Source organism: Setaria italica, chromosome IX, assembly GCF_000263155.2.
Source record: "Setaria italica strain Yugu1 chromosome IX, Setaria_italica_v2.0, whole genome shotgun sequence".
Classification (NCBI taxonomy): domain Eukaryota; kingdom Viridiplantae; phylum Streptophyta; class Magnoliopsida; order Poales; family Poaceae; genus Setaria; species Setaria italica.
Window position 1 is genome coordinate 10,662,011 of NC_028458.1, and position 22,273 is coordinate 10,684,283.

Below are 22,273 nucleotides of genomic sequence, written 5' to 3' on the forward strand. Positions count from 1 at the left end.
GGTATTCAGGTTTTGGTTATACTTGAGGGAAGTAATTTGGACTGTCACAAAATATTTTAGGGGGTATCCAGGTTTTGGTTATACTTGAGGGAAGTAATTTGGACGGTCACAAATAGAGAAACTTTGTCGATTGAAGTTCCTCTTTGCTACTTAATTTCCTTGATCATTCACCGATACCTGACGTCTTGTGCGGTAAATATTTACTTTAGAAACACTGTTATCATAGGAGTAGATTTGCCTTGAAAGTACTCGTCTAATCTGTTGACGATCTCTTGGGAATGGAGATCTCCACAAGCACAGAAATGGAGATTGGATGAGAGAAATGGAGATTACAACCTCTCTTACATGGTTGGAGACAGCTATATTCCCGGGAAACCCGGGTATTCCTGGGAATACCCAAGAATTATGCTAGAACATCATGTATATGGCAGCTATACACACACATATATAGTTTACAGTTAGACAAAAATCTTAAAAACTAACTAAAATGACTGGATTTGTGGACTATGGTTCAAGCGGCAAAGGCACAAGCTAGCTCTTCTTGGCTCTTTCCATCTATCTCTTTCGTGGCCTGAATGGGCAATGGCAAGCAGTAGCTAGATTCAAGCACGGGGTAGTAAATGGACGGAACGTAACGTAGTTTTCTCGATAGTTTCTCATATTGTTGGACTAAAATAATTTTTTAATTGGGAATACCCAACTAAAAAAAATCTGGCTCCGCCAATGCTCTCTAATGGTGTCTCCAACGGTTAGCCCGGAGATAGCTTATAGATTTTTTTTTAATCGATGAACAGTGCCAAAAGAAAGCGGCTGGCGTCGAGCGGAGCTCTAGGCTCGCTCACGGCCGGAGGCACCTCCCTCTCTCACACACGGTATCCAAAGTAACTGGGGGCTGCTGTGCCGATTTTTTTTTTTTTTTGGTGGCGACGTCGCTACTGCTAGCTAGGACCGCTGGAGACGCGGATTACTACAGCAGCAGGTCCAGTCCGCACCTACATCTACTTGCCCACTCTGGCCCATTCACGCGTGAGTTGGTTGGGATTTTGGGAATCCTGGTGCGTCCACTCCTTCACGGCCCAGCGAGCCCAGCAGTGACTCTGGTCGTCGACGACCTGGTCAGCGCTAACTTTATCTATCTCACACAATCTATTAAAATTTTGTAAATATATCGTGACAAGTAACAGTAGTTGAGACCGCAAACCAAAGAGCATGAGAGATCAAAACCGCCAAGTATTTTTCTTGTGCACAACTTTTGCAAATAGTATGCAGAATGATCACACGACCGGAGTGGCCTCGCAACATGATCAGTGAATGAAAAAACAGTTTTTGTGATGACCTGCAGCAATTCTTGCATGACAGGCTAACGAGCAAGCAGGAATCTAGGACTAGGATGAACTTAACGGTCAAGGACTGCATGCATATATAGTCCAACGGCTTACTTTGATAGCACTCAAGAGGGTCGTATGAACTCCATTAAACTTGCTTGCACTTTTCTTTACTGGATCTACATGGAGTCTCTGTCTCCCTCAACTGAAGTATTTGAGGAAACCAAAATACAAAAGTAAGTTGAAAAGGGGCTATATTGGAATGATGCTTTAGCTTTTTTTTATTTCCTTGATCTTGTTTAATTAATTTGCTGCTTGTGACGAGGATTGCTTACCGTCCTCTTTGCTATCAAGCAGGTGATATCAAAGAGGCTCTCTGTTTCTTTTCTACCTCATGCCGAGAGGTCTGCCGAGAAGCAACGGAGGATACATTAGCCACGTGCGACCTATCCGCGGTTCGCAATAGCCGAAGTCAAATTATTAACTACTACCTCAGGTTCATTATATTTGATGTTTCAGGCACCTCCTTTGGCCTGTGACTAGTTCTTTTTACTTAAAAGAATCGGAGGTACTTAGAATTGAGATGAGTTGTGTCGCTGAAACAACCACTGAACATGTAGAAGTAGCACCTGGGCACTCATCAGTGATCACGAGACTTCTTTATTTTTATTTTTTTTGTGAGTTTGTTACTCTTTGCAAGCCCAGTAGAATGACATTATCCATGTGCTGCAACCCCAACGTTCCTTACAATTCACAAAAGAACATGTTTGGTTGAGGACAAATATAAAATTCCATCAGTATAATGAATTTTCTTTTACTTGTAGTAAAAGTGCTTTTTTACCATCCTTGATTATAACGTGAGAGCTACTAAAAATCTGTAACTAAATTTACCACATCCACTACCAAATCTAAGCCACAGTCTTGATAACTTTCCAAAAACGTTAAAATTAACCTCAATCGGCATCACTAGCACGCAACCGCATCTTCAAGAGCCGAAGCGAATTGGTCGGTGACGGGCTCACAGTCCTCACACATGTAGGACATGGTGTTCAGCTATCAACCGAGCTGCTTATGTGGTGCGACCGTGTGGGCCTGGGGAAGTGAGAAAGAGAGATGGGGGGAAATCTGCAAACAGCTTGAGAGCTGCAATTGAGATTTATTTTATTTCATAAGATTTTGATAAGTATGAAAACCTTCTCAAATTCACCAGGATAGAAAAATCCAAAAAAATACCCCTTAAATTGTCTATTTGTTCAAAATATTTTATGCTATACTTTTCTAAGGAATTTTATTTGGTGCTTCTTCAAGTAGTTTTACAATAAAATTAAAAAAAAAGAATTATACATGTTGAGCATGCGCTTTTACAAAATATTGTAAAAATATATATAACCATATGTTTCAATATTCAAAATATGTGAATAGGCCACAAGATTTGTGTGATCTAATGCGTGTTGAACATGCACTTTTACAAATATTGTAAAATATATAAGCAGATATTTTAATATTCAAAGTATGTGAATAGGCCACAAGATGTGTGTGATATTTGTTTGTACAGAGTATAGAAATACCTAGTGCATGAAATCTTACCTCTTTTTTTACAATATTTTGCGAAATATTGGGAAAAATAGGTAAGATCCTAAATGTTTAGAATTTAATTCTCATTTACTGCCATGTGCAGGTATCAATGTTTTAGAATTATTATATCTCGACCACTTTGTGCGAACCTGTCACCAGAGTTCATAATTTCATATTCAAAATATGAATTGGTATGTACAAAAATGAGAAAATAAAACAATTCTGATGAAGATACTTCTGCATAGGTTTGCAGTTTTGTTCTTGTTTTGACACTCATCAGTAAACATCAAACACACAAGTCCTAGATCACACAGCATCGGCTCAGGCATGGGTCCTAGGCTTCACTGCACAAATAGCAACAAGACATGGGGACCTTTATTGTGCTCAAAAATAAAAAAACGAGGATACGGGCAGATATAAGCTATTAATTGCTAGCAAAGTTAATCAACTGAAAAACATAAATTAATAAAAATCTTGGAAACCTTGATCATTTGGAAACAAACACATAAGAAGCAAGCCACATATGAGCCGAGCTGCTTCGCTTCTCACAATCAGGTCAACCTCAAAACAGCAAAGGAGATAAGATGAGAAGATACCAGCACCATCGCCTTTTCCAAGTTCCAATTGGCTGGAACAATATTTGTTCCTGATTGCAGCTTGCGAAAAAAGATCTCCAGAATCCATTTACGGATTTCGTATGGTGCTGCACAAAGAAAAGTGGAGAAAGTTACACTGGTAGAAAACTTGGCATTAGTCCCGGTTGGTAGGGCTCAAAGATCTCGAAAATCCATCCGGGATAAAATTTTCAAGATGAAAGAGGGTCTAAATAGTCCCAGTTGGTAACACCAACCTGGACTAAAAAGTTTCAAAAAAAATAAAAAAGGCCACAACGCCGCCCACCCGCCAGCGCTGCGCCTCCCGGCCGCACCGGCCGCCGCGCCGCGCCGGAGCTGCCCAGCCGTCCGCTTGGAAGAAAGGGTGAGGAGGAGGAGGGAGAAGAGATAAGTGGGAGAGGAGCCGCCTGTCGTGCAAGATAAAGGCCGCGCGAGATAAGGTGGAGACACGGGCGGGGGACGCACGTGAAAAGGCTGGGATGGACGTTTAGTCTCTATTGGTAATTCCAACCGGAACTAAAGCTCCCCTACCAACCGGGATTAAAGGAGGCCTTTAGTCCCGGTTGGTTGGAAATTCCAACCGGGACAAAAGGGGGAGCGTCGGTGGGATTTTTTTTGGAGCCGTTACAACCTGGACTAATTTACAACCGGGACTAAACCCCCCCTCCCGCGGTGGCCTTTGGTGGCACATTTTTTTGACCCGGGACTAAAGCTATTTTAGTCACGGGTCTAATGTTAACCGGGACTAAAGGGGTTAAATGGAAGGTCAGTTCTCTACTATCCATCAAGCACCAAGTTCGTCCCCACATCTTTATACTACGGAATGCACCTGGCATTTGAGTGCTCCTCAAAAGGTTGAAAAAGATTTTCAAACAATTTTAGGGTTAGTTTGCAAGTAATATAACTGTTATAAGTGTATTTACACATTACTAGGACCATTCTTTGATCAATGAGTGCTTCTTAAGTCACAGTAATTTTAATTTTTTTTGACACAAACATGTTTTATATCCTAAATGCAAAGTACCAGTTGCCAAAGTTAAGTTATTTTCGGATGGACAACAAAAGTCACTTAATATTAACTGGATCGGGTGTACCCTATTGACGATCTGTTATTATATAACAATACTACAAGGGCAACATGAGAGGGAGAAGGAAATACACATCATTTTGTCAGAATAAAGATAATGAAAACAAAACTTTCAGTGGATGTAGTATAACAACAAAACTATTTGCTCTGCAGGATTTTTTCATTTTTCAAACTTTTTATAATATTTAAAAATAACTCACCTAGACCTCAATTTGCGTTATTACCTCTGTGTTGGTCTTGCTATACCTCTGTGTTAGTCTTCGTTTTGTTGGTTGATTTGCAAGTTATTTGGAATATTAGTTGAGCTAGGGTTAGGGATAACTTTAAAATTTTGAATTGATACATGGTGGTTTAGTTGTATCGGTGGCAGGTTAATTACTTCACTTGATTGGCCAAACATTTATTTTAATATTATTGCACATATGGCAGTAGTGTAGTGCTATTGCATATATAGGAATGTCATATATTATGGTCATGAAATACTCACTTGGTTTGCATGTAAATAGTACTTCAATTATGTACAATGGAACTGCACAAAGCATAAAACACCAACAATTACAGTTGCTTTCCGTGTTTTACGCTCTCGAACTCCTCACTTGGTTTGCATCTAAATATCAAAACAGAAGCACCGCCTCTTAACTATCTCAACTATTCTCAACTCAAGAATTGAGAGCATAAACTAGAGATTATCATGGTACCAACTAAACAAAAATCATGCTATATCAATACAATCTGTTAAGAGATCAACCCCTTCCTAAAACTTCTGAACAAATCTCAAAATGGGTCGCTAAAGAAAATGCCCCCTGTTATTTTCATCAACTTTTCCTCTGCGTCACCCTTCTGGCTGTCCATTTTTTTCACACTTGTCAAAACATCAGCCCAGCCATGTGATTTATCTTTTTCGGTTAGTCATCCTGCAAAAATTAAGAAGAAATTAGATAAACTCCAATATGAAGATGAGGACACAAGGGATATATATGTGTACACATATATATGTGTGTATATATATATATGTGTATATATATATATATATATATACATGTGTGTGTGTGTATAGACACACACATGAACCAATTGACTAGTTTACCGATGGCGACAAATTAAGCTGGGTACAATACAAATATACAATTGACGTGCAAGACCAGCTGCATATAAGCTAGAACGACCTGACTTTTGGCATATGTGAGAAAACACTTGTAACAGCCTGAAAATTCAAATCTAAAAATCACTCGAATTCAAAAACTTCAAAACCTATTTTAAAATCTAATTTCAAAATATTACAAAACTATTCTCGAGCTCAATTCCTTTTTTTCATCTAAAATCCATCCGTAGCCTAATCTCCCTTTCCATTAGTGCAGCCGATTAACTTGCTTCTCTCTCTATTCTCCCTAAGCTAACAACCTGTTAATCAATCATTTCCCTCTAACCTCTCCCACCCATACTTCCTGCCTGTGCATGCACAAAATAGAGACGAGCTTCGCTTGCAAGCATCGCATGCCAAGCTTGCCACACAAGCCCCATGCCAGCACACGATCCCCCTCTCCTCACACGCACACTGCCATAGTACCGTAACCCGCACAGCTCTCACAAGCACGACACAAGCCGAGCAAAAGTCGGAGCTTCGCCTGTAAGCTTCATGTGCCGGACCCCCTCACTGCGCTCACCCTCGCTCTGCTCAAGCGACAGCCCGACCCCGTGACACAACCGCTCGCTGCCACCGCGCACCACACGAGCTCGCCCTTGCTCGCTCCACTCGCAGAAAACCCACCGAGCTCGCACACGCCGCTGCCCAGCACCGAGACCGACGACCAGGGCAAGTTGCCGCCCTCCCAGCTATGCTCCACCGTCCTCTGCTCCCGCCATCCCATCGCCTGCGCCGTGCCTTTACTCCGCCTGCACGCACCGTCGTCTCCGTGCCACCATCACCGCAAGCTGATGCTCGCAAGCTGCCGCCCGACCACAGCATCGCCATTCACGGCGGACGGTTGAGCCGCTGGCACAGTGAAAGGATCTAGTATGTCGACTAGAGTGGGGGTGAATAGTCGAACCTAAAAATTTTTACAACTTCGAACAATTTTGTTAGCAACTTCTGGAGTTTCCGGAGATTGTTCTGTAAATTTTGCAACTTACAAAATTTCTGGAGAAATCTATGGATTCTCCAGAAAAACGAGGATCTGAACTACAACCTTATGAAATACTTGTTGAAATGTAAATCACTGAATATAGGTTAAGCAACAGGTTATTCTAGACCTTTGGCACAAGATAGAACAACTGAAAACTTGCTAGAAATGTAGATCAAGCACAAACCCTAGAAATATGTTCTATGCTTGAATATGAACAAATTTAATAACAACAAGCACAAGAGACACAAAGATTTGTTTACCGGAGTTCAGCTTCACACCTTGAAGCCTACTCCTCCGTTGAGGACCCACGATGGGTGGGCTTTTCACTTCTAAGCCACTTTCCTCCCTCTAGCGACCATAAAAATCAAGCTAGAGTCACTTACTCAATCGTCGAGGTGATACAAACTTCCTGTGAGTAGCCACAATCCTTGGATGCTCAACGGGCAACGCCTAGCCAGCTAGGAGCTTGAAGCTCCAAGAGTAACAAACGCGAAACCACCGGTTTGACAAAGAACAAGGTGCTCAGAAGATGGAAAATCAGCTCACAGCACCCTCTCTTGCCCTTTCCTTGAATCCCTCCTTAAATCCCCATCAAATCTCACCAAGAAAGTCAAAGGGGAGGAAAGAGGGGGACTTGAATGCTATTCAGAAGCTTAGCACGGAGTTAGGTGAAGAGTCTAACTGTGGGTGGGGGTAAAGGGGTATTTATACCCCTTCACTTCAAAACTAGCCGTTGGGAGTTAAGTTCCGGAATTTTTTGGAACTTTTTTCGGAAACTCCAGAACCTTCGGATTCTTCCGAAGCACTTTCTGGAAAACTCTGGACTTCTAAAAATTCGAAAGATTCCACAAGATTCTCCAGAAAAATCCGGAGCTCTCAAGTTAGCACCAAACTTAGCATCCTCATGTGATGTACAAGTGCAAAGGTGTCTCTCATAGGTTTGTTAGATCATCTTGAGCACCTTTTTCAATAGAAAGATCAGAGATTACGCATCCCTCTTAATAGTGCGGCATTCCTATACTCAAACTCAAACCAAAAATAAATTTAGCCTTCAAAGTATGCCGTTTATCTATTCATTTCCTTTTGAGGGGTTAATCACAAGTGCTCCATGTCCAACATTCCTTTTAAACCTGCTTATGCACTTGAAACTTTATTAGACACTTAAGCTTGCGTCATTAATTCACCAAAACCTACTTAAGGGACCAAGATACTCTTCACACAGCTCCACCCTCGTCGACTATAAAGCCACCACCAGAAGCTCTCCGTCGCCATCCCGAGCTCGCCGAGCCACCCAGCTCCGACGCTCACCTCCCTCCTCGCTCCAATTTCTTGCTCCTCTGCTTTCGCATAGAGAAAGCTCACCCTCGTCGATCTCCAACAATAGGCCACCATAGCTTGATTAGTTCATCGGTGAGCACCACCACACCCTCCTCTACCTTCCCCAAGCAATGGCCCTCCCTATCCTTGCCTACACCAAGCTCCCCAAGAACTCCAGAGTCGCATCCATGGCCGCCCGTGGCCGATCTCCTTCCACCCCCTCACCTCAGCCAAGAACCCCCAGAATCGAATACCCTCATCCTCCTCTCTCTCCCCGTGCCCTCAAATCTGGAAACGGAGGACCAGAACCCCAACTCTGGCGAGCCCCTGTCCGTGGACATGGCGGCGGCGCCTGACGAACAACATCGTCCTCTCTCCGTGTCTCTCTGACTCTCTCTTCTCCTCTCTGTTATTTCCTTCTCGGGCCAAAAACATTAGTCAAACCCATAGCCCATGTACCGATCGTGTGAGTCCAAAAACACCACCAGGCCATTGCACATGCAATTAGGCCCATTAAACCCATCAGATTTATGTTAATCCATCTTCGGAATTAATTAAACAACCAAACTTATAACTATAATATCTCATCCGTGTCAACTCCAATTCATATGATTGTTTTTCCTAAATTCTTCTAAAAGCATATATTATCTATCCCTCCTATCCTCATATCCATTTGAGCTCATTTTATTTTGTGTTTGCGCTTGTTTGTGTTTGTTTGTCATTTGCACTGTCGTTGACGTAGCTGATGGAGTGATCGAGGAGGAGAAATAGTTTGGAGGCCAGTACCGCGAGCTAGAGTACAAAGGTCAGGACTGCGAGTCGAAGCCAGAAGCCCCGTACCACGAGTAGGAGCTGCCTGAAGGCTTTGAAGACTGCAAGTCCAACCTATTCCCTTTTGATTATATTTATCCCAGTTTTCAAACTCAACCCGTAGAAGCCTTTTTATAAATTGCATCCAGTTATATATATGCTCAGATTATTTTACTACTTGATCTAGTTAAAACCTGGTTGGATAGCCACTCCTTGAATTGATATATCTTGACTATGCCTTGACGACATAGGATTTATCGCTGGACATGATATGCTCATTTAGCCGATTACCTTGATATTAATACGCTTAGAAACTGGTTACTCAACATCATTACTACTCGTTTTACAAATGCAATGGTTTTACAAAAGATAAAATGTGTTGAGTGTGTTGGTGTGAGTATGGATTGTGATTTTGGAAAAGTGATAATAAATAACTGGTGTTTGTGATTATTTAGATGGAGCGGATCAGGGTTCCTTGTGTGGGATGCCTTGGAGTATTGGCTCGTGCCTGTGCGGCTGAGTATGGAAGATATCCATCTTGTCTTAATTAATGACCGAGTTCATGTGTCATCTTGCCTAATATAACTTATTGTACAACCACTCGACCTTTGTGTGTGGCAAAGGCTTAGTATAAATTTCAATAGCTAGCTGGTAGTCGTCCGTAGGCAGGTACGCAACGGGAGGCCAAGGAGCAGTCGTAAGCAAGTACCGGATTAGTGGCCCGGTTGAAGATCTCGTAGGAAGGTCAGGAACCTCTTGGTTAGCTCTCGTGGATGACTAGGCAGGATTATGCTATATGGTGGGTAATGGCTTTGATGGATCTGCACCGGCACTACGGTGTTCATGTTGCGGTACCCTACTTGTGGGTAAAGTGTACACCTCTGCAGACTTAAAACCTATTCGAATAGCTGTGTTCTCGGTTTTGGACGAGTTATGTTTGGCCACATAACTAGCTATTTGGGAAAGATGGGCAAACCTTTTAGTGTCAATCGGATTTTGGAAATATCCAGCAAGTGTGCCGCGTGCTACCGTGGATGAGGTGTCTAGTAGCACTTAAAACTTGGATCCTTTGTGTAGGATTACCCCACTCTTTCATAAATATTGTAATATGAAAAGTACGTGTCTTGCAAAAAACGTTTTATAAAACCAAACCTTGCATGTGTATAAAAGATTGCTTTCTGCAAAATAAATCTCGGCATATTCCTTGAGTTATCCTTATGCATGTATGCTTATACCCCTTTCCCTAGGGTGGGGTTGTATTTGCTGAGTACGTATGTACTCACCTTTACTTTGTTGGTACAGAGGAAGATTCGGACTACGTCGCTGGTGAAGTTTTCGAGTAGAAGGTCGTCTCCGCACCCAACTTGCCTGTGGTGTTGGGCTGTTAAGGATGTTTCCGCTGTCGTGAAGTGTTGCGTGCTGCTTATGGACTTGGATGTCTATAGGTTGCATCTACAATGTGTTTGTGTTGTATCTCTTTTGGGTCTATGTTACCCGACCGCTCCCTTGTATAGCTTTTGAACTATCTGTTGAATAAATGTGTGTACCAGCCTTCCTAAAACTGGTACTTGCATCACATTTAGTTTTGCGCAAATGGGGACGCTTCAACGCTACTGTAAAATTGCGTAATAATACGATACTATCACACCATTTTCTTCAAGTGTGGAATAAGTAGAAAAGGACTCTACTGTAACATCCCAATCTTATCTTGTCCAATTGCATCAGATTTTTCTTTTCATTACCGAATTTCATTGGCAAAGGGTCAGACGTTACGTAGTTTTCATGTGGTACCACTGGGTATTCCTGACCTAGCATGAGCATGTAAAGGAGATGGTTACTATCTGGCTGATGGTTTATAATGTCCATCTTGTACTGCTTCCATAAGGGAGTACAAAGTAGACCTTTTACTAACTCGCTGTTTCTGTTGTATAGACACCTTTTCAGATCCTGTTAGGACTGAAAAAAGCGAGCTATGTGACTTTCGGTACTACTCCACTACGTGAAAAAAGCTTTAGCGAATCCCTTCGCAGAACCTTCCTCTCCATTGTGCTGCTAATCATTGGGCTGAACTCTGAAAAGCCAAGTTCCTTTTCCCAGCACATCATTTTCTTTCATTTTTTCCCCTCTGCACATATAGCTTTATTGTCCTTCAGACCTTTACGCCTATGGAGTATGCAGTAGAAAACCCAACTTGGACACATCTTTCATTTTCAGTTCACCGTGGAAAATTGAACTGCGAAATGTAACATGCTAGCAGATGATTTCCAGCTCTTGTCAGGAGAGCAGAGCCGTGGGCATTGTACCTGGTCCTCTGCTCGGAGCGCTTTCAGGGGGCAGCGCCCCGGGCGCGGCGGCGGCGGCGGCCGGCATGCCGCCGCCCGGCACGTGGTGGATCGCCGGATTCTGCTGCACGGCGGCCTTCGCCCCCAGCGGGTAGTATCCCACGCCCTGCGCGAAATGCTGCCCAAACACCTCAGAGACGCGGCAAAGAAAACACAACGGATCAAGAAGGGGAACAGGGGTGACTAGTCGCCGGACCTGGGACGGCGTCGGCTGGAGGTGGTTGACGCCGAGGTAGTGCGCGTAGGGCTCGGTGATGCCCACCGCCGGCATGTGCCCCCGGTAGCCCGGCGAGAGCGGGACGGGGTTGACGGGCGCGTTGGGCACCACCGGCTGCGGGGCCATGAACGGCATCCGCGGCATGGATGGCATCGCCGCGGCGCCCATCCCGACGCCCATCCGCGGCAGGTACTGGTGCACGCCGGGGAACATCACCGGCGGCGCCGCGATGCCGCTGCCCATCCACATCATCTGCGCGCAGAAGAGTTTGGTCAGAATGGTTTCGTGGCCTGCACCGTTGCACGGCGAGGAGCGAGGACGCGGCGGTCGCTGTCGTACTGACCTGCACCTGCAGCTGCAGCGACTTGAGGTACTCGATGGCCTCGTCCAGCATTGACGCCTTGTCGGTCTGCTCACGGAATGTAATGTAACAACATGACTACTTGTTGTAACAAGATTTCCACAGAATATGTACTGTGAAGTGACAGTGGCCAGTGGAGTGCTTGTCCAATGTCCAGTCTATAGTGTCGGTAGTACCTTGTTGCAGTGAGGTATGAGCTCTTGCAGGGCTCTCATCTTCTCGTTGATCCTGTCTCGTCTCCTCTGCATTGGGAAGGACAAACAACCGATCCATGTCAGAGGCTGTGGTTGAGTCGATTGTCCAACACGAAAAAAATAATGCTAGCAAGGACAATCACGCACCCTCTCGGAGAGGTTGTGCACCTCGGCGGCGCGGCTCCTCCGCGCCGTCGTCAGCTTCTGCGGCAGCTTGCGCGCCAGCATCGCGGCGGACTCCGACTCGGCGTCCTGCATCGTCGTAGCATTCATTGCTCGTTAGTACCAAACAATCGTTGGATCGACAAGGCATTGCTCGCTCAGGAGCGACAACAAACAGGACGAGACCTCGCTGGGGCTCTCCGAGTCCTCGGTGTCGAGCCGCTTGCGCTTGCTGCTCCGGTTGCTGGTGCTCGTCGGCTCGGTGGTGGTGGTGGTGCCGAAGCAGTAGTTGGACCGCCCCGACGAGGACGCCACCGTGGCCTCGTTGCCCCTGCCGCTGGCGTTGGCGTTCGCGCTCCCCATCGCCGACGGCAGCGCGCTGCCGGAGCATCCCCCTCCGCAGCCGCCGCCGCGGGCGGCGCCGGACGCGCGCCCCGGCGCGCTCACCGCGCGCTGCACCAGCACCTGGTTGCTCCCGCAGATGCTGGACCCGATCGCGCTCAGCATCGACGACGCGCCGGCCTCCACCGCCGCCTTCCCCGCGCTGCCCGCGCGGACGAGGTCCGAGAGGTCGCCGGCGTTGTCGCCGCTGTCCGCCAGGCTCATCGTCTGCTGCCTGGATCCCGACACGTGCGTCGACTTGGGCGGCGGCATCAGGTCGCACGGGGCATCGGACACCGCGCACGCCCCGACGCGCCCGCAGTCGTCCTCCAACGGCACGTCGTCGTCCCGGCAGGGCTTGCCGGCCTCGACGTCCGTGGTTGCGGGCACCGGAGCCGGCGGCGGCGGCGGCGGCGGTGCTTCACAGAAGAACTCCGAGAAGATGTCCTTGTCGAGCGAGTCGGCCAGCGCGAACGGGAACCAGAGGCCGGCCTCGTCGTCTTGCGGCGCCGGCGCGGGGGCTGGAGCTGCCGCCCCCGCCGCCGCCTTCTCGGGCCTCGGCGGTAGCTTCCGGTTGTTCTGGCTCTGCATGACGACATGGCCGTTGCACCAGAGCAGCTCGATGAGGTCATCGTCTTCGCTGCGAAATAAGAAACAGCGGAAATCTTCAGCCTTCCTCTCAGTCTCAGAAAGAAACGGAAATCCAATCAACCGATGGAGACAGGACAGCTTCATGATTTCGATCGATCAAGGAATCAAATCGAAGTGCTCACCCGAGCGGCCTGGAGGTGTCTCCCATGTTGCTCCAATCAGGCACGAACTGGTTCATCGCTCAGATTGCCACAAACATCGATGGCCAATTAATCACTTTTCTGTCCAAGCAGAGCGCACGCTGAAAGAAACAGAGCCAAACGACATGAGCTGCACGAATCAGAGGCGAGTGCATGGGGAATTGAAGGAAAGCGAGCTTCATCTCCAATTAGGAAATTCTTTATGCAACTGTCAATGGAGAGAGGAAAAAAAAAAGAAACTGTAAACAATTCCTGTCCAGGATCTTGCAGCACGCGGCAAGGTTTGGGTTCAAATGGGGCAAGCCGCAAGCAAGCACGTGTCGCTCAGGGAGCATCAGGCAAAAGAGCTAGAAAAGGAAATTATTTCCGTAGAAAATCGGTACTCTGATTGTACGCACGACATTGGATGATGGCCAACAGACGGAAAATGGAAATAGGAGGGATTGGCAGGCCCTACAGGGGGTACATGGATCTGGGAAAGCGGAGCATCTGTACTGTGGAGTGAAGAACATGAACAGTGTGTTTAAGGATAGAGGAGTCCTGTGTAAACACGTCAAATGAACGTGATGGCATTTGATACTTAGATGTATTGGTTAAACCTCTAGCAACAGATAGATCTTGTATAGATAGAGAAGATTGAAACAAGTGTATCTTGTATCACAAGTTGTAAATCAAACTTATGTAATCTGTTGAGGATTCCCTTGTATAAAAATGCAACCGTGCGCTAGCCTAGCCTAGGTAGGCAGCCAAGTTCACCCGATTGCCATTGTTTCTTACACCGTGAAGGATAAAGAGGGGAAGAAAACAAAGAGGGAACGGAAAAAGGAGGAGGATTAGATGTGTGGACACCGCAGAAGCTGGAAGGGGGAAGCATCTAGACCTACCTGCTCGTGAGCAGCAACCAAACACAATGGAAAGGTCCTGTTTTATGTTAAAAAAAATGAAACTGCAAATCTATCTGGCTATAACAGAGGAGATCAGATCCTTTTATTTACTAAATAAAGGAGCTTTTTTTAATCAGGAGTAAGATTAAGATTTTGGGGTGAAAATGGACGGATGAGGGTGAAAGCAAGATATCAGATCTCCCCTCAAAAAAAAAAAATCCCAAAGAGGGAAGTATAGAGGAAGAACAGCAAACATGAGCGGCGAATTCGAAACAACAAGATGAGGAAAAGAAATTAGGATCAGGAAAGCAAGAACCGACTGACCACTCCTAGTAGGTACTAGGTAGAAGCTTCCTCGTTCGTCTCCAGAGCTTGGAATCCTTGCTTGAGGGGAGCAGAGAGCAGAGCACAGCCACACACACACACACACTTGCAGCTGCAGCCTGCTGGCGCTGGAGCTGCGGTGAGGAGCTACGAGGTGGGGTTGAGAAGTTGTAGCTCGACGGAGGAGGAGGAAGCAAGGGAGGAAAGGGGACGGGGGTGCCCGGGCGGCCGCGGTTGCTTTTATGCAGAAGTGTTGGGCAGCAGCAGCATTGCGGTGTGGCTGAATTGAAGTGGATTCCCGCAGACAGGGACGGCGGGCGGAGGGAAGCCGGGGGAGAAAGGGATGCAAGGAGGGCGACGGGAAAGCGGAAGGGTGGTGGTAGGGGTCCGGCAGCCTGGGCGCGAATGATTAGCCCGGGCGGCCGGCGGTCTCGCAGGGCAGAGCAGAGCAGGCGTCGCCGCGCAGGTAGCCGCGCGCGTTTTACCATTTCGAGTAACCGCCCAGGCTGGTAGGCTAGTGAAGGCGCGTACCGTACGTATCTGCGGCGAACGGCGGCTTGGCTGATGATTGGGGGAGAAGCCGGTCGCTTCGCTTCGGGCTGTCGATCGATTGCTCCGGATGTGCCGGTGGCGCGGCCGCGGCGCCCCCACGCCGCGTTAGGTGCGTGTGCCGCGTCGCGTCTCCATGACAATCGGCGCCGACTCACGTGTTTTTACTTCCCTGCGTTCCTTGACGAAATAGTTTGAATCGATTGAGAAGTAGGTCCAGATGGCTCCATGCGCGAATATAATGGCTGGATGGTGATTTTTTTTTTCCGAAAACTTGCCCCGGAGCAAAAGTTCTACAGCACACGCCACCACCTCACCGGAAATTTTTTTTAAAAAAAAGAAATTACCAAGGAATACGTTGAGCACCCTATTATTCCTTTCGGATCAAATTTTTCAGAAGAGCATGACTGTCATAACCCTTGCGAATCTTATTGTGCTCTTCTTAACCACCAATATAATAATCCTCCCACATAACTATTGTGAGCGCTTGTGAACATGAGAGAACAAAGCACTTCCTACTAAAAACACAACTTAGAAGGAGGTTCACTTCTTGGTTCTCGGTGCACTGCCTTGTGCTGGCGGCAAACGCCATTGTATCAAGCAGTTTTAAGGTCCAACTAGTGGCGGGTGCAACCCATAAACCTAGCCTCAGGAGCTGCTTCCTCCTCCTCCTCCTCCTTTATCCTCCTTTCCTTCTCTTCTTCTTCCTCAAAAATCATGGAGAGGCTCAGGAGGCTATACTGTCTGAGAGGCGGTAGGGGGGCTTGAGCCCCCGCGCTCCACCACTAGATCGGCCTCTGGGTCCAGCGATGTTTATATATTGCCAAACAGGAGAAGAACTTGCATTCTAATAAGATGTGTGACTTCCAGATTGTCCCCTGCGCTCCTCCCATCAAGTACATACTCCTTCCATCAAGTACGTACGACCATAGAAGGATGCCTGATAAGTAGTCACATATTCACCACTTGACGTTTGTTTCCACTTGAATCGATCGGGGTACCCTATATATGAGCTAGGTGCACCTCGTCAATGCAATCCCAAAGGTGTCCCTTTTATTTACAGTGGAAAAGCCTGATCCCAAACTGTACCTCGGAAGCAACCATCTAATGTCGCATTCCAAGTTACATGCGGAGCATCATAGGACAACCACAAAACAAGATTTTCAGCGACGGCCCGCAGTAGTGTAGTAGCGAGCGATCGCTATAATTAAAATTTGACAGGTTTAGAGGCAAATTGTTCATTTGCGCATGTGTGGACCGCAAAGCTTAGAATCATGGTGCGACGGAAAGGGAACCGTTTAGTGCATCTTTTCTTCTCCTTTAAATTTGTCAACGTCGTGGGGTCTACAAAAGAAATTAAACCCAGCCATTAGGCCCATTTCTTTTAAAGACCCAGCCATTAGCTAGGCCATTGCAGCACAGACACACTTCATCAAGTCTAATGACGTGACTGAGAATTTTTTGTGGCCATGCAAGAATCTCGAGTGGTACGGTGGACTTTTAGTCCACAAGTAGCTAGCTCTTCGGCTACCCGTGATGGAGGGCTTTACATAACAATCAAAGCCCTAGAGAATAATGTGCTAATCTTCTTAATATTATCTTTCTCAAGTTACCTAAGTTACATAAATTTCTCTTGGTGGTAAGCATAAGCTCAATCTTAATTTTGCATATATATATAAGAATAAAAATAAAAGGTACCGAACGGGTGCAAGAGCTAGCTTTGCTAGAAGGGTGCAAGAGTAGTGAAAACATCCCAAGTTCCGAACGGGTGCAAGGGCTAGCAAAGCTGCCGTTTCATAGTTGTAGAAAATTCCACAGCTAGAGAGGGTGATAGTGAAAACATCCGAAGTTCCGAACGGGTGCAAGGACTAGCAAGCTGCCATTTCATCGTAGCAGAAAATTCCACAGCTAGAAGGGTGACAGTGAAAACACGGCATGCAATTTAATGCTAGAAAATGACAACAGGGGCCGAAAAAAAGCAGCAGCTAGGACAGGAAATGTGATAGAAAAGGGCCCACAAATAAGTTTTTTTAACAACTACTTGAAGCAACTATAATAATCTGGTTAATTCAGTTGACCTTCTCCAGCAGCATGGGAGAAGCTCTTAGTTCGACAATATCATCTTTTTGTATGACGTTGATCGCAAGCACAATCGACAATTTTGCGACTGTTCCACTTCCACGCTGAGCAAGACTGGTCGATCAGTCGTTCATACGCAACCACTCCAAGTTCTCAGATAAACAAAATGAACTGGGGGATATCTTTCTTGTTGTCATGTACGGCCATGCTGGCGTTCTCCATCTCTGTTTTAATTTTAATTTTCTTTTCGTTGGAAACAAGTCCATCCTTGGATTTTTGGGTGGAAACAGAATATCTATTTGACTAGCGTGTAGATCTCACACTAGCATATAGCTAGCTTGCCCATGAATATAAAAGATCATCACACGTGTTTGTGCTAGCTGCATGTGTGTTATATCTTGGACTTATTTTTCTTTTGCGAGCAGTTGCAGATACTTGTACGAACACACTCGTCCATACGAATACACGTACACGTATATTATCGTTATCATATGAAAAGAGATATGCCAGGTTGAATTCAATTCACGATGCATATATACATCGTCCCCCTTGGTCTACTACGTACTGCGCCGCGCCCACTTCCACTTGCACACGCATTGGTCATTATCCACATCAGCCGAGGCATGCCCAGCCACGAAATAGATCCCCCGAATCGTGGCCACATCTTTTGGGCCCCCTCTTGCCGTTGCCGAGCTGAGAGCTGCAGGCAGGGAGGGAGGGGCTCTGTAGCGGCCAAGCAGTGGCATGTGGCTGCCGAGCAATCCATCGAGCATCCTTCCCCACAGGCCAACTACTCACGCAGAGGCCCCAGGCCTGGCCCCTAGATCTCTCGATCCATCCGTATCCGTATGTGCGCGTGCATCGGTGCAGCCGGAATAAGCTACGTGCCTGCTTGTTTGCGTTGCTAGCAGCTGCAGGAGGGTTCACATCAGATCATATGCCATGCATGGCCATGCGGGAGGAGACCAAAAGGTCCGGTGACCAACCAGGTGGCTCCTTTTTCTCTCTTCTCTCTTCTCTTCTTCTTCCATCTCTTGGGGATGCATGGACCATCTCGATCCATCTGGCTGATGTGGCCCTGTGCGATTCAGTGGGTGCATTGCATGCAGGCTTGCCGCAGATGGAAACTCTGCATGCTTTTCGGCCAGCTACGCAGTAGAGCCCAATAATCAGGATGGCTCGGAGTACATGTCTGAATGATAAGGAAAAGATAGCGGGAATCCAAGCAACAACTAAAGGTCGTATTATGTCATGTGCCTGCCCCCAAAAATGTTTTTCGTCTGAATCAGGAAAACCCGTTGGAATGCAGCAGAGTGCAGACTCACATGCTTGTCGCCATCCTGACATGATCTGGGGGGCCTGGGTGCTGGATCCCTCTGCGTGCCGCGAGTGTTTCCAAAAAATTTTTTCCCCAGGAGTACGTGCTACGAGCTAGCAGTAGAGATCGATGCAGCTGTAGAGATGCAGCGTATCTGATGTACTTGTACACACCTTGATTGACTGCGTGCTTAGCTTCAGCTATAGGCTAGGGCTCACCACACCAGCAAGCGACGACGGACTCGGACAGGGCCGGGAATGCAGGCAAGCGAGAGAGTCACCGGCCGGCGGCAAAACCCTCTTTCTCCATTCTTTTCCTGAAGGTTCCGATGGCCGATATCTCCGGCAACTTGGCGACCGATTCCGATTCAGTGGCGCGAAATGACAGTACGTATATATCGATCAAGCTGGTTGGACGAAAAACAAGGAAGTAGGGACAAAAGGCAAAGCAAGTTCCACTTGGGGGAGAATAAAATCTGTAGCAGTCGATGTTTAACTCCTTTTTCTATTATCTTCTTTCTATTATTGGGGGAAGATCGAGATGTGATGAACAATATTTTCTCTTTTTTGCAAGGATCCATGTATGGCTCAAGATTATGCATAGGAACAACTACTTATAGCATAATTAAATCAATTACGACACATTGTTTTTCATCCAACCAGCTATTCTCTTGAGCGATCAAAGTTGCCTCGTAAGTCTATATATATAGGAAATCTTAGCTATTGGCAATCAAAGTTTTTTTTTAAAAAAAAGTTTAACCTAAGACAAACATTATATGGACCAGGGGCGGAGCTGCATAGAGCCACGGGGTCACCGGATGCCGATGAAATTTGCCAAAATCAATGGAAATCACTGTTCAACATTGTTCATTCATGTGGCCGACCCAGCGTTTAATGCATCCAACCCTAGCGGCTTTCTCGTCTGGCTTCGCCCCTGCTATACTTGTGTTCTAATGGAGTACCAATGTAGAAATAACAGGAGGAAGAAAAAACACGAAGGAGAAAAAATGACAAAGCAGAAGCAACAGATGAATGATTAGGTGGTTACACTTAATAGTTCCATATCCTAACTATGGTTCTTAATTATTAGATCAGATTTTTTGATGTTAGATTCAAACTCGTCCACTTATTAGTTGTGATGGCAAGCAAGCTCCCCACCAATGTCTCCTCCTGTTCAGGAGCTGTTTGGATAAAAGGGTTGCTTTTAAGAATCTTTGTGGGATTTGTGGCATCTAGCTTCGAAAGATCTCCATTCCTTTTTTTTCAAAAAAAAGTTTTAGAGGAAATTACCAATGGTCTGATAGTATTTAAAACGGCCCAATCCATTTGCACAAGTACGGTAAACACACCAACGGTCTCGTATATCATCTCATGCAATGTTACATGATGAGAGGGAGGAAGGGGAAGGTGAAAGAAAGAGATCATATTTCGTGAAGCAACCAACTATCACCACATGTATCATTTTCTATTTAAAATAAATTATTTTTAAATATAGTACTGGTCAAATAAAAAAGTTTAACTTAGGATACATCTAAAACTAGCTATATTTTGAGACGGAGGAAAACTTATATAACATGTTTAAGGATAGTTACTGACTTGACATATGCTGCGAGTTTAACCGAAAGTAAGCAACTTGGAGCGAGATATACCTGCTAGCTCTAGTTGATCCGAGGTGAACGGTTTTGAAGCGCCGGCTTTACACAGCCACGGAGAGGCCAATCTAATGCTTTGCCTTATTCGATTCCATGCAGCTCATTCCACATATGGAAGGATGTCGCATATCGTTTTCTTCTTTGGCGGCCGACGAGTAGCTAGCGGTCCTGCAATATGTGGCTGCAGCCTCCTATTCCAAAGCTTCTGCCTACACATTCCTTTTTTTTGGGGGGCGAAACTACACATTTGCCTATTGGTTGCCGAGTGCATCAGTTCAGCTGCCCGCGCAATCATATATGCTCCATTTTTGTGATGAAGTGACAAATTCTCATATTCATTCCCCCAGCGGAGGCACCAATTCTCATATTCTTTCTTTTTTAGATGATGGAACAAAAAATGATACCCCAGCCTCTATGCATGGCTGTGTAGTAGTCTCTAACTGAGCACACAACACACTCCCATAGTCTCTATGATTATCTGATAAAATCTAATACGTTATTAGAGATAATAGTCTTTTGAATGGATAACCACGTGTTCCTCACTGCATCGAAAACTATATGTAGATCCTTTAAAAATCGCTGATAATTATGTGCTCAGTTGGAATATGTTTTAGCCAAATTTTATTAAATTTAGCTTGAAAAAGCTCAGACACCTGGTAAGCATGCCCTATATATGGTCTCACAGTGTGATTACAATTGCTGGTTTTTGAAATGATATACTCTCGACATAGCTGGCTGGCAGCCGAGGCCGAGCATGTTGGCCTGGAACCTTTTGTCCAATCTGCCTGCTGCCCGACCCCTGATGGCGTCCGTAGGAATGCAAATGGACCAGACCTTTTTGTCAAGTTTTGGATCAATCAAACTAGTTAGTATGGGGGAGACTTTTATATTTCCTCTCCTTTTGAGATTAACTTATATCAACATTGTCACAGCTTTTTCCTTAAAAAAAAGATTGTCACAACTTTTTTCAAGTGTAGGAATTCCAGAAAAGATAATCCTGCAGTTGCTAACTGCACTGCATTTTTAGAATTTCACTTGCAAAACAATACTATATTTATCTTATTTATAAAAAAAGCGAATTCGCAGGCCAAGAAATATTTTGCCGAAACATCAGCAGCGTGCAGCGTGGTGTTCATCTCAGTTGCCGTTGTTGCCCCAGTAGGTCTGGCCGGCCGAGGCCGACGGTTCATCCCCCTCCGCCCCTTCGACAGGGACAGTATCTGCCGCCTTGGCTGGCTCGTCGTCGGCCGCCTCGCCGATCCCCGGCGCCGGCAACCACCCGGTGGCCGGCGTCCCTCTCCCCTTGGGGTTGAGCAGCGACGCCCACATGGCGAGCTGCTCCTGCCGCGTCGTCACATCGTCGCCCACGTACGACTCCCGGCCGTGACGACGGTGGTGGTCCCGGTCACGCACGACCTTCTCCCCGCCGCCGCCCTCCACGGCACCGGCGGCGCCCAGCTCCGGGGACGCGCCCACCGCCACCCCCGCCCACGGCACCGGCTTGTGCGCCCAGTACGCCGCGGGAAGGTGGTGCGCGCCCGCGAACGGCAGCCACTTGCCCTCCCTGGCGGCCGCGTCCTCGTCGCCGCCAGCCGCCGCGCCCCGCTGATATTGGGCGGCGGCAGCCGGCGCCACCGCCAGCGCGGACGTCGTCGTCGCCCGGGACCGGGAGGCCGCCGCGGGCAGCCGTCCCACCAGCGGCCGGGCCGTGGTAACGCACGGCCCGGCCCCGTGGAGCGCGGCGAGGAGCTGCAGCGCCGTGGCGACGGCGATCGGGCGGACGAAGGCGCGGTGGTCCATGACGGGTGCGAGCAGGAAGAGCGGAGCCGAGCACTGGTCGAAGGATGGAGCTGTGGGTTTTATAATTTATACGGCATGATCGAGTGCTGTGACTGTGAGGCACCTGGAGAGGTAGGAGGATGCACGCGTGCGTGTGCCGTACTGGCCTCCCAGCTACTGCCGTCTTACTCTTACCGGCTTACTGCCGTCTTACTCTTACCGGCTTACTGCCGTTGACCGGCCAGCCGGGGAGGAAGAGGAACAGAGGGGGTGTTTGGGAAACACCTGTTAAAGTTTAACACCTGTCAACATCGGATGTTTGGATGATAATTTATGGAGTGGGAGACATTACCTGATGTACCTACTGGATTGACCGCGATGGGTGTTCTA

The 22,273-nt window shown here is 46.8% G+C and overlaps 2 protein-coding genes across 5 annotated transcripts; both read right to left on the bottom strand.

Moving 5' to 3' along the window:
• Positions 1-5,050: 5,050 nt before the first annotated feature.
• On the bottom strand, positions 5,051-14,874 carry LOC101760676 (transcription factor PIF1). Of its 4 annotated transcripts, none has more exons than XM_004982295.3 (9): positions 14,508-14,867; positions 13,282-13,400; positions 12,314-13,148; positions 12,113-12,217; positions 11,948-12,013; positions 11,754-11,819; positions 11,390-11,662; positions 11,155-11,311; positions 5,051-5,515 (listed from the first exon to the last, which is right to left on the bottom strand). In XM_004982295.3, the coding sequence occupies exons 2-9, from the start codon at positions 13,335-13,337 to the stop codon at positions 5,511-5,513; spliced, it is 1,563 nt and encodes a 520-aa protein (XP_004982352.1). In that variant the 5' UTR covers positions 13,338-13,400; positions 14,508-14,867; the 3' UTR covers positions 5,051-5,510. The 4 variants fall into 4 exon arrangements, with proteins under 4 accessions (XP_004982352.1, XP_012698353.1, XP_004982351.1 ...); XM_012842899.2 differs by lacking the exon at positions 5,051-5,515 and adding an exon at positions 10,517-11,084 and having other exon boundaries at positions 14,508-14,874; XM_004982294.3 differs by lacking the exon at positions 5,051-5,515 and having other exon boundaries at positions 10,517-11,299; positions 14,508-14,873.
• Positions 14,875-21,090: 6,216 nt separating this feature from the next.
• On the bottom strand, positions 21,091-21,925 carry LOC101784188. Its single transcript, XM_022823506.1, has one exon. The coding sequence runs from the start codon at positions 21,902-21,904 to the stop codon at positions 21,242-21,244; it is 663 nt and encodes a 220-aa protein (XP_022679241.1). The 5' UTR covers positions 21,905-21,925; the 3' UTR covers positions 21,091-21,241.
• Positions 21,926-22,273: the final 348 nt, after the last annotated feature.